The sequence below is a fragment of the Trachymyrmex septentrionalis genome, unplaced genomic scaffold (assembly GCF_001594115.1).
Source record: "Trachymyrmex septentrionalis isolate Tsep2-gDNA-1 unplaced genomic scaffold, Tsep1.0 scaffold42, whole genome shotgun sequence".
Classification (NCBI taxonomy): Eukaryota; Metazoa; Arthropoda; class Insecta; order Hymenoptera; family Formicidae; genus Trachymyrmex; species Trachymyrmex septentrionalis.
The window spans coordinates 965,030-977,725 of record NW_017305590.1 but is presented as its reverse complement, the minus strand read 5'-3'; the positions used below and the strand labels follow the sequence as shown (position 1 = coordinate 977,725).

Sequence of the window (12,696 nt, the reverse complement as noted above, 5' to 3'; positions counted from 1 at the left end):
CCAATATAGATATACATGTGCACACGCGACCTTTGATGTAAATATCGATAAAAGAACCTTTGTGCTTTTGCTATATGAAATGCAATCTTTGTCATCATTTTGCTATTGCGTTTTCCCTTAAAAATATTGGTTAACAATAAAAAGATATTGTTACATTATAATAAAGGACTTAGACCTTTTTACATATTTTTATAAAACGTTTATGTTATTACAAAGTAGTAATTAAAATATTTAACAGTTAGGTTTGACTAAACACTAAAATTGACAAGTTATAATTATAGAATATTGTTAATTTACATTATTTTTATTATTATTAAATACCTTGTTTTTTTTTTTGAGATTATATTGGATAAATCCCTAATATATTGATTTTTAAATTCATTTTTTAATTTAGTTCTGGAAAGTTATTTCCTTTTGTATAAAAATGTCACGGTTTCGAGTTTATTGGTTTATCATATTTATGTTATTGGACGTCATACAGATTTCATTCATCTATCAAGAAGATGTATGAAGCGGCTATTTCAAATTGAAGTATATCACGCAAAGATATAACTCTTGATTTTTACGTGATAGGTCATAATATTGTACTTCGAAAAGTCACGATCGTTATCGTATATTCTTGTCTGTACCGAAATATGACGATAGTGTCCAATCGTAAACACAAACGTGAGTTTAGTTTCATTCATGAATATAAAATGAGCTAGCTTACGGTGGCAAGCGGAAGACGATAAGTATTATTACTAATTGCTGCTCGTAAAGCTTTTATAACATGTGTCATCAAATACACGTTTTTCGATTATAAAGATACAGTGCGAGAAATGTACAACTCAATTTTCATATTGTTCCACGTAGTATAACCTTCTAATAATTTTAAGCAATATTGACAGAGAGATTGTTATGGAATCTTTGTTTGCAATATAATGTACATATATATTTGATAATTATAGATAAATTTATATTTTATAATAGATTTGATCGTTTTCCATTCAATCCAACTTATTCAATGAACTTATATAATGCACTTGTATTATAAATTAAAATATTCTACACACGTGATAAAATATTCTTTGAAATTTTGAATTGAATATTATTTTTATTAAAGATTTAATTTTTGCTAGAATTTATATTTTTATATCTATTATTTTTTAGAATATAAATTCTAGAAAAATGCATTAGAGTGAGTTTAAATTTTTAGAACTATGCAATTATAGAACACTTGTCACTCATCTATCATTACCAGAAAGTATTATATGTGCTTGCCGCTGTCGCTCTCGTAGTTTTGCATATTGCTGCTTCAGCGTACTAATATCTAAAGCAAGGCGTTCTCGATCGCTACTGGGTGCCATCGCTTGTAACGCTCCTATTGTCGAAGGTAAACGATCTGAAATCGATCATTAATTTTTTTTAACGAACAGTAGATATTAGTATTTTCACAAATAGTAGATATTATTTTTAACGAATAGTCAATATGATATTTTGAACTTTCATGTTTCTTTCGCAAAACAAATTTTGCCATAATTAAAAATAATAATTGTATTTAATATACATAATGTGTGTGATATCTACAAAGCATCAAACGTTTGATTTGTTGTCTTTGAAAGTACAAATATGTCAAATATTCATTCGTCAAATTAGCTAAAAAATTCATGTTAAATACGAAAAAATAATATATTATAAAATAGGCTAACTTTGACCCAAATTTTAATAACATACTTAAACAGCCTATAGAAAATCAGGATACATAGAACTTTTAAACATCTTATTCTATTTTACGTTATTTTATAATAATATTATATTATAATTATACAAGTTGATATGTTGATATTCGAAATTGAGTTTGATTTGTAAGGCAACATTATGTCATTCACATCTTTATATAAAACATTAGCGTAAAATCAGTTGTTCGATGTCTTATTATGTTTCTTTTTAACATTATTGAGATATTCATGAGATTCATTAAAAAAAAGGATAATTACCTTTTTTTATACGTTGAGCCATACTGAACATGGCAGCCGCTACAGCTAATCTCTCATCCTCTTCTGTCTCGCTGTCATCATCATCACTCAACTTACGCGCCCACGGGGTGATGTTATATCGATGCTTCTCTCTTAAGCTCGTGACACCATGTAAGGGTCCCATGCTAACAATGTTCTGCCAAAACAATTCGCAAATCAATTGTTTGTGATATCAGACATGTGTAGCGTTTGTAATAGCTAATATAATCATAAAAGCAGAAAGTCTTGTTACGTGTAATCTTTTAGCTGAATTATATTTTTATTACGCTCTGTTTAAGTGATTGTACTCAACCTTAATGAGATTGTTTGTATCGGTGAATTCTAGCATTTCTCTGGTAAGAACTCCCATTATACTATAAAATTCGTCCGCTGATGTTACGGTCATTATGCGACTATAAACAATTAGATATTTTATTTGTTATACATAATAATCAAAGACATAATAAACTCATATATACATAGCTTCATGACGTAAAAAAATATTAGTAAATTTAATTTAATTTAGAACTTACTCTGAAAGGCCTTCCCAGATAGCAAGTGCCGTTCTAAGGAGTACTTCATCACCTTCGAGAAATATCAGATCCCAGACACGAAGCACTGCTTCCTGCGGTAAACAGTGGCAGAAAAGTGTAAGGAACCATTGCATGGTGAACACATTCGTGAGCGGCGGTTCGTAGCTACTTCCTGAAAAACGACGTAATGTTATTTATCATAATAATCTACAATCAAGAAAAGTGAGAGTAAATGAAAGTAAATTAAGTTCAATTGTGTTTAGAATTATCGTTACTATGATAAATAAAAAAGTGTCATTCATTAATTTCAGTTTAACGAATTCTTTGTAAGTATAAATATTTTACTCAAATTATATTTCTATAAAATAGAATCGATGTCTTTGAACAAATCTTGATAACTTGAAAATATTTACATTTACATGAAAGAATTAAATGTTTATTTCAACACCATGCAAACGTTACATAAATTTTTTAAGACGATAAAATTATTTGAAATGTCGATACTAAGTACTCGTTCAGCGAAACTATATATATATATACGTCTCAATTTCCAGCTGTGCCATCGTAATATCCCATCGCCAAGCGCGTCTCTGTATTTCTTACACTTATTCCCTCAAGTTTTTATTTTAACCCTACTTACCCGTTGCTTTATCCTTCGCATCGCTCTGGAGCGCCTCGAGGTGTTTGGACAATTTCGGCAACCTCGAACGCAAAAGGTCCCGAAATACCGCCATATCCACAGAGAGGCCTCGCAAATTATCGGCGAAATAGCCTTCTGGTAGAACACCTTCTATTAAATATATCATCACCTTTACAGCCGAGGATTCCGCGCGGTCCATTACTTGCAAAACGAGAGCGGCCAGAACATTCAAACCCTGGCAGTAGCCCACGGACTTGTTCCAGCGAGCGAAACCGAGTAATACTCGACGAAGCACCGCCTGGTTGTCCCGGCCAGCAGCACCGCAGAACAGACTGCAACCTGTTCTGTGCAGATCCTGTGAATTGTAACGACTTTTACGTTGTTGAATTAGTTGAAAATTGCTTCGGTAACTTTCGAGCCTTGTCGAATTCGCAGCGTAATTATACGCAGACCAGCTAACTTAATTTTTCATAATTTATCTTAGCTTCCTCATTAACACGTTTCATGCCGCAGGGATCATCGGAGCACGCTGGATTTTTTGTTTGGACAAAATTTGATATTTTAAAAAAAGAACGATTTTATTTTATCATTCTATGAAAAAGAATGATAAAAAGAAACGTAGTTATAAAATATCTTTTTATGCCATAAGTGAATAATTATGATATGTAATATGATAATTATGATACATAATTATGATATATATAATATAATATTGATATGTTAGGTCTTCGTTGTATGATTTTTCTAATTTTTTTAATCATTGAAATACTTGTTATTTAACAAATATTTAACAAATATATATGTAACAATTAATTAACAAATATAGCAAACGCAAACAAAAAAATTTCGAGGATCACTAGTGACCTTTGCGACGTGGAGTCATAAATTGGCCCGGCACGGAACGTGTTAAATTTTCATAATACATGTAGCGCATGATAATTAATATATCAAATTATCATTTAATAACAGTAAACGAGTGAACAAGGATTAAAAAGCGGTAAATGTCAATTTCTGCTGCAAAATTCTCATTAAAACGTAATCTACGTAGGCGAGCATTAATTACAAAAGTAACCGGTGATTGTTAGTTATTTGTCGTTATAAGTTGTGATAAACGATCCGAACATTAATTGAGTGTAATTAATAATAATCAGGGCTAGGTCTATAAATTTATATGAAGTTGATATAACTTGACGCGATCAAATAGATCACGTATTAGATTGCAGTTTATTTTTAGAAAGGCTACTTGTTCTAATTATGCATCGTGCTCGCCTTAATCCAAACTGTATTACGTAATAACGTTTAGCTTCCTTCCTATTTTTAGTTTCCTTAGCTTATTCCTTTTAATCAGTTAAAACATTTATGAACTACAGAGTTATGTTTATAGCTTGATGTTTTCGTGCCAAGAATTTTAAAGTATATATCGAAATAAGTGTACCGCCGTCTCTCTAAACGCTCCTTTCGGAACTGCGCATCCAGAGATGTTCTCATTGAATTTACCGGGTCGCCCTTTATTTCGGAGATATAGCTCGACAAACTGAGCATGTGTGTGTCGCGCAGACGTTATCATCAAGGTATATACAAGAAATCACATTGTTTACTGGAGGTTCTAGAGTATTTGAATAATTTTGGATATTCTTTGAGTTCTCTTATTAAAAAGTATTTTGGAAATAAAAAGATAAAAATAAAACATAAAAACACTATTTAATAATGCAATAATTAATGTTAACGTTTATTCAAATTCTAAAAAAACTTTTTATACACTGTAACACATGTAAAGAAAAAAAAAACAAAATAGCTGCTATCATTGTGCTTTTTTATCTACGTATTACAGTATATACATTATAAAATAGCAGCAATTATACAGATGGCAACTATACAAGTTTTATATGTAGAATTAATGTATACAATAATTGAATAAACCATTTTATAGTTATTGCAACTATAAAATTATTTATTTAACTACATACATTAATTCAACATAATGTAAAACTTGTCATCTATATACTTATCATCACTGTTATCTCTGATTGCAGATGCAATCATTTACGTTGAGTTACGCGGCAAATAGCGCTGAACAATTAAGCACTTACCTTCACGATTTGTATGCCGAGTTCTTCGTCATCAGGATTACTCCACTCGTTGAAACAGATCTTTTCAGCCTGCTTCCAGTCTACGCCGCGTTGATCCAGATGACGTTCCGCCAACGTTAGCCACAACTGCAGAAGAATATCAATTCGTTTCTTGTATACTTCAGTTATGAATTCTTTGAATTTTTTATATCTTCCATGCTGTGCTGCTTTCATGAATAATTCATTATCTAAAATCATGAGGCACTCACTCTTTTCCGAAATTCCGATGGTATCCCTCCTTGTAATTTGGCAACCATTTTCATCGCGTCTAGCCATTGTATGAAACCACTTTCTCCCGGTTGCGGAGTCAAACTGAACCTCATTTTTGTATCTTCGACTAAAATTTAGAGAAAAATTCATGAAACATTTTACTATAAAATAATCTACTTTCAGAAAAAAAAAACAAACACATTTAGCTAAGTCAGTATATCAATTACGATATACATATATATTATAAATCACAGAGGAAACACTATATTGCCTTATAACGACACATAAAAGTAAATATTTATTTTGATCGAACCAATAATCAAAAAAGCTTGATTGACATAAATGCGTGAATACTCTAGTGTTTGATTTGAAATGATAATTTGTATATTTTACTCGAAGTTGCGATAACTGTCTCCTGTTCGATTCGATATAAGTGACTGAGAAAGTCGTGAAGTAAAGCAAGCTCGATCGCCTTTAACATTTAATAGAAGGGTCGTTGCATGATCGTTTCTATGACAACGTCACTGAAGAATTGCTAGTTTGAGTAGAAATAATTCTACAAAAATTCTTAGGGTAGTAAATGACACGCATCCACGCGTTTATATCGCACATATTAACCTGCATATTAATGAAGCATGCATTGAAAACTGGAAATTCAATTTCCATATGAACGAATCGGTGCAATAGCAATATTGTCTGTTGTCATCTCACAGTGTCTACGAATGAACGAAAGTAAATTGATGGTGGAATTCTATTAATGGCTGAATAAACTACGCCAGGCGCACGCGGTGATGTATGAAATCGATATTATTCCTGCTTTTCTACAATCTGTATTTTGTCTTGTAATGTTGTTGCACGTGTCGAACGTGTTTTGTTTGAACTTCCACATGTATATTACATTTTATATTGTTTATTGTTTTGCCATATTTTTCTGAAATTTGGACGAAGTGGCAAACAAAATGTCTGTTGTACGTTACTGGAGTAAAATAAACTAGCGCTTTTCCACATTAAATTAATTTAAAAATTGCTTTTAATATTTTTGCGACAAGTCTGATTTAATGTGTAACGCCACTTACAATTCACAGTTTGAAGTGAATTATATGTATTAATCGTACATAAGAACATTAATCAATACTATAAATTTTACGGCTACAGCGAATAACATACGAATAGTACATAATTCTTATCAAATTAGCTATAAATTAAACGTGCCACGCACATTAAATTTTATAGCTATTACGGTATTGACAAACGTACAGCACTTAACTTTAAATGTAAATTGTATCTTGTACGGAAATTGTAGATAAATGCAATTTACTATCGCTACTAGTTTAATTCGATATGCTTTATAAGCGAATTAACAGATATTTATCCCATTCTATTACATCTTATAATACAAAATCATAATTTTATATAAATTTGAGGAAAAGTAATATCTGTGATTAAATAATTGAGGAGCAGACTTTCAAAATGCGTTTTATCTAAAATTTAATTTTTGTAGTTAGAGGTGACGTAGTGTTCAGAGTGTTGAATAACTCATAAGCTACTCTGAAATGTTCAGAGAGCATTTTTTCATCATTAATTTATATGCTGAAAAAACATAGACATTTCAAAGTGCATTATGTTTTTTAACTAGAGACAAACAAAATGCATTTGTTTAACATTTTTAGCAATTGTTTAGCAATTTTGTTTAACATTTCACATTCTATTGATTGGCATAATATTATTTTCTGTAAAGTGCGTAATTTTCTTGTGTGTCTAGTTTCTTTCTTTCTCCTTTTCTGAAAATCACAAATTTTGGACAAAACGCATTTTGAAAGTCTGCTCCTTAATTGTTGATGCAGGATATGGTTTTAACTTTACAAATTTACATTAGAGAAGTAATATCTATAGTTAAATAATTGCTAATGAAGATATAGGCTTTAACTTTATTACTTTATATTATGTGCATTAATGACAAGAATTTACGCGAAACGTAATGTTACTATCTTCTCATGTTTTATGAAACTCCCACTTTCCCCTCTAAAAAAAGGAATTATTTTTCGTTAAATCTTCGTAACGCCAACATGGAATAAGAGTATAAGCTCATTTAATTACTTTACATTTTATTTCACACTTAGAAGTAGAAAAGCTTAACTACGTCGTCTTCAGTGGCTGTAAACAAAACATGTCGAAAATGTATGTGATACTCTTAGCTTGCATTAAGTTAACGTCGCAATACTTAGTTGTATCGTAGTCTATGCTCCCCTGCAGCAGTATTTAACAGAATTTAATTTACGAGCATCTAGCTCACACATAGTCTGCATGTGTGTGTGATGAACGTGTGGTTTTGCAAGGCTGATTACGTTGTGCGCGTGCAGCATGACGGGACATTAGCATGCGAGATAGATTTACAGAAACTGCCGCTTCACCTTCCAGCTCTTCGTATCTTGGGGCAGAACCGGTAGCACCGGACGCGAGGTTTTTGAGGGAATTGAAAAATCCGTTCATCCTCCAATTAGAAGCGCCACTCTCTCTTCTTCATCGTTTCGCTTTCATCTCTCACGTCTTTTATTATGTCGCGCGTACGCTGCTCTCAACCGTTCTCGTGATTCATGATCGGCTGTTCCTCGGTTTATTCTCGCGGGATTCTTTTTATTCGTAATGGATCGCGATGCTCCTCTCGAATACACGATGTTTTTACTGTGACTCTGAAAAGTCGGTCGATCGTTAACTTAGAACTCTAAGTTCTGAATTCATCTGTGAAAAACTATCATGATCGTATTTTAAAAAACTCAAATTTTATTGGTTTTTATTAACGTGATTTCATAATACAGATCTCTTATGTCGTAGAAAGCGATTTGATATAAATATGATTTTGTAATAATGCGAAAACACTATACACAATACGTTATATCATGACAGGTCTAATATATATAATAAGTAATCTTAACTTTGTTATTACAATCAAAGTAAATTACGGTTACTTCTTCTCTCACCCATGTAGTATTATATAATATTAATGAAGCGTAAGTGTGTGTTCTTTGACTTTTTTATCAAGTAATATTTGATTCACTAGAAATCCAACAAAACATTATTCTTCGTTCTTTCCGTGCCATATGTATAGCTGTACCACCTGTTACAAGCATCAAAATGTAGGTGCCCATGCATTGCAATACACGTGTAATATATACATACGTAAATATCTATAGACTGTAAAAGGTTGCTTTTTAAGATGTCATCATTTGGGGTATCGAGTATATATTTATTGATTACATTGCATTAAGATATTTAATTGACATTTCCGTTGACGTAATGCAAAAAATCCCGTTCTAGCTTGTCGATAGTAAAATGCAGATAACCATCGATAAGAATGGCCAAGCTGATAACAAAATCGATTTTTACTTCAGCGGCTGACGAAACCGATAAAATGCTCGAGCAGTTAATCCGATCGCGACTGGTTACGATACAATTAAGAAGATACACGCAGCACTAATCGTTTCTCCAACGTTGTATTTATGCCTTTCATGCAATTATTCCTTTTTAAATCAAGTATTACATCAGATTGTTAGGTGCATTTTTGATATTGTCGGATATCATAAAACTAGAATTAATTAAAAAATAACAAGAATTTGCGAGATGAATGTTGAATTAAGGATCGTTCGATTTTTTTTATCAGATTCGCGATTTTATTCTCGACAAGAATAATCTGCTTGTGCGTGCAATATAAGTGGAAAAATAAGACTCATAGGTTACTTAAATCAGTCATAAAATTATCGTGACCGCATAAATTTTACTCGTTGCGGTTTCTGCTTCGTTTTAAATATAATTTCAAAATAATGGATATTAAAACGATAAATCCAGCAATTAGACTAAAAAACGCGCTAAAGCTGAGTATAAGTGCAATTTGAATTATGATGATGTTACTAATTATTCTTTATGGTTCTAAAAAGCTATTACTAATTATTCTTTATGGTTCTAAAAAGCTATTATTAATCGAAGCTATTATCAATGCGAGCGATGAACTCTGAGAAATTTTTAATCTCATCTGTATAATTTACCTCTGAAAGTCTGAAAAGATTCACTTGATTGACCACGACTTTCTATAATTTCTACCTCCTGATATTTTTCAATAAAATATTAAGGATTCTATGAATCTTATGAATGATTTATGTCAGTCAAAATATAATCCAATACTTTCATAAAAATATGTAAAGCAAATTGGAACTTGAAGAAAAATCAATATACTTTTAAATAAAATAAACCGGCATACTAATTTCAATTAGGTAACACACACATACACTTCATTGCAGTCTGCAATTTGCAGAAAAAAAAAATGATTTACAAATATTAAAGAATAAATCAAGCTATTAAATAGTGTTTTTTATATTTTTACATTTTATTAAAGATATTTCAATTTTAAACGTTTTAGTATTATAAATCCAACACGTAGTGTTTCATTTATTGAAAAAGTTTAAAACTAAATCATTTAAGTTAAGTGCTTAAAAAACGGAGAAAAATAATACATTTAAACATCTTAAAATTAAATACTTTTTTTATGAGTGAACGTAGCAAGAAATGATTCTTTCAAGATAAAATTTAGTTCCAATCAATTTAAAATATATTACGTTTGCTCTCTTTAGCTCTTTTACTACTCTATTCATTTATGTCATTATTTTCTTTTCCTTTGTCTTTTCAAAGCTTCAATGTAGGTTGTTTTAGAAATCACGCTAACAATTCCGTCGTTTATACGAAAGGAATGGAGCCAATATACGACGCATATTTTTTCCCATTAAACGTACGCGTTCGCAAAGCAACTGAGATTTAAACGTGCACTCCACCGCCATTCACAGTATGCCAATCACAATTTGGACCATCGACAATAGCCGAAACTCATACTTACTCGCGAGGGATGATATTAAACAAACGCAGTACTTTGACACTTCGACGGAATGAGATTAGCGTGTCATCGGATCGTACCATCTTTATGTCGAGACTCGACAGAGCGCTGTCGGGCAATCGTTGTCGTCGTCGTTGATTATGCAGTACGACACATCAATGCACATCGGTATATTGTGAAGCACGGATGCACCACAAGCGAACGACCTCGACATGCATGTCCGTCATGCGACACGATTTTGACGAAATCATTCAGAAACGCGAACGCGCACTTCATGTAAGTGGAGAAGATCGTCGACACTCTGCTCTCGATTGTCCGGAAATTCTGCGACGTCGGCGTCGCGACGACGACGCTCCGACAGCTGTCCGAAGCACCTGGAGGAGCGTCTTCATACGACGAGTACGCCGAGTCAGCTGAACGATAATGGATAGGGTAACTTGCGCGCGCGCAAAACCCCGCAATGTAACGACGGCGAGGGGGTTGCCACGGAGGGGCGGCTGCCTCCTCGTGGAATTCTGCAGTAGGCACTATCGTCGTTCTTCCACGAGTCGTCGTTTCCAACCCCGTGGTGGCCGTAGTGATTCTACGTGCTGCCACTCCCGTTACAACGCATGCGCTTATAGTACCCAATTTCTCACTTTGCATTGTTCCACCCCTGTATATTTAATCGTTTCAGAAAGAATATGCACGAAATTGCCGCTCTACAATTGAATTTGAATGAATTTTCCATATCCTAAAAATTTGTCCAAAATAATTTTTTTCTAAATTTATATAATTGTGAATCGATTATGAGACTATAAAGCAATCCTCTGATACTGTAGAATTACTGTTTCAATACTTTTTTCTATATTCATGTGAGATTGCATAATCATCCCATGCGCAAATATTATTATAATACATAAAAATTAGGCAAGTTTGGATTAATTAACGTATAACGGTAAATGTTAAAATATTGAATTTGATTAAATCTCGAATTACTATTCATGCGTAAAAGCGTTTGCAAAATATTTGTAATATCTAAATATTATATTATATTACTCTGTATCAATCTTTTAGAGTGAATTGTCACTTTAAAAAGTCACTCTAAAAAGAAATCTCACTCTTGAAGATTGAAAATTGGACCACTCTTTTTCAAAACTGGTTTAATTTTCACTCTTCAGAATGAGATTCCAAAGAATTTAGAGACTATATCTTTATTTAATATTTTTACTAATATTTTTATTAGGAAAATATACTTCTTGTAAATAATTTATTTTTTGTGGTATTATCGATAATTGGTAATTGTAATAACAAAAAATGAGAAAGATTCATAGATGTATATTTTAAATACTTGCGATTCTTCAAACTCAGTTGAAGAATCTCACTTTAAGTAAAAAAATTAATCTTTGACATCTTAAGGATAGTAAATATCGGTATACGATATGGGGTGGGTTACGGGCTATTAAATTTTTATTACTCTGAATAGTTCATTCGTGAAAGGATTAACGGCTACAAACCTCGATTAAGTGAAGTAGCGTGACGCGACTTTATCTAATGTGTAATTCTGTACGAAGACAGATTATATTATTGTATATCATGCGAACGTAACGATTAAATTCTTAATGATTCATGTTAATTATTATAGAAACATTGTTAATGTCTTTTATTATATCAAGCAACGCCAAGTGCATAAAAATGCAAAACGAGCCGCTTGACCGCTTAACGTGTGAATGTCATTGCGTTTATGTTCGTGCCGTTGCCAAATTCGCGCCGCTATCATTAGTCATTAGTCATTTATATAATAAAAGTGTTTTTAGACTTTCGATTGCGGTTTTATTTTCTGAGTAATTTTAATTTAAAATTTGTTGATGTCAAAACTCGAGATAAAGTTAGTGACTAGTGATAGCGCAGCGAATTTGGCAACGGCACGAACACATACGCAATCGTTATCGGTATATAACGTTATCGCGGTATCTTTCGATTGCGACCAATCCAAATAAAATGGGTGCAACCGACACCGAGATCGAGTCCTGAGAAGGGATTATTTCAGATTTCCAGATTTTGTCAGAGAGAGAGAGAGAGAGTTGTACGTGTGACACATATATACATGTTAAGCATTTTGTCCATTAAGCTGCCTTTCACGATGTCTTCATTCAATTAATATTATATTAAACTTAATATAAGTGAACATTAATATGTAATAATTATGTATCAATGTACATGTGATAAACAGAAATAGAATGAGAGAAGGGAAGGAAGGGAGAAGAAGAAGGGGAGAGAGGCAGGGGGGAAGAAGAGACAGAGGAGGGGGAGGGAAAGGAGGAGGAGAAGT

The 12,696-nt window shown here is 32.4% G+C and overlaps 1 protein-coding gene across 1 annotated transcript in view; it reads right to left on the bottom strand.

Annotated features, from left to right (window-relative positions):
* The window catches only part of LOC108751239, a 27,501-nt gene that overhangs the window by 5,714 nt on the left and 9,091 nt on the right, over positions 1 to 12,696 (bottom strand). The window contains exons 4-10 of the mRNA XM_018491318.1: positions 5,506 to 5,633; positions 5,258 to 5,383; positions 3,168 to 3,522; positions 2,528 to 2,699; positions 2,308 to 2,407; positions 1,977 to 2,151; positions 1,237 to 1,381 (exon numbers count right to left, since the gene is read on the bottom strand). Of these exons, the coding sequence (XP_018346820.1) occupies positions 1,237 to 1,381; positions 1,977 to 2,151; positions 2,308 to 2,407; positions 2,528 to 2,699; positions 3,168 to 3,522; positions 5,258 to 5,383; positions 5,506 to 5,633 (1,201 nt within the window). The remainder of the gene's footprint in view (positions 1 to 1,236; positions 1,382 to 1,976; positions 2,152 to 2,307; positions 2,408 to 2,527; positions 2,700 to 3,167; positions 3,523 to 5,257; positions 5,384 to 5,505; positions 5,634 to 12,696) is intronic.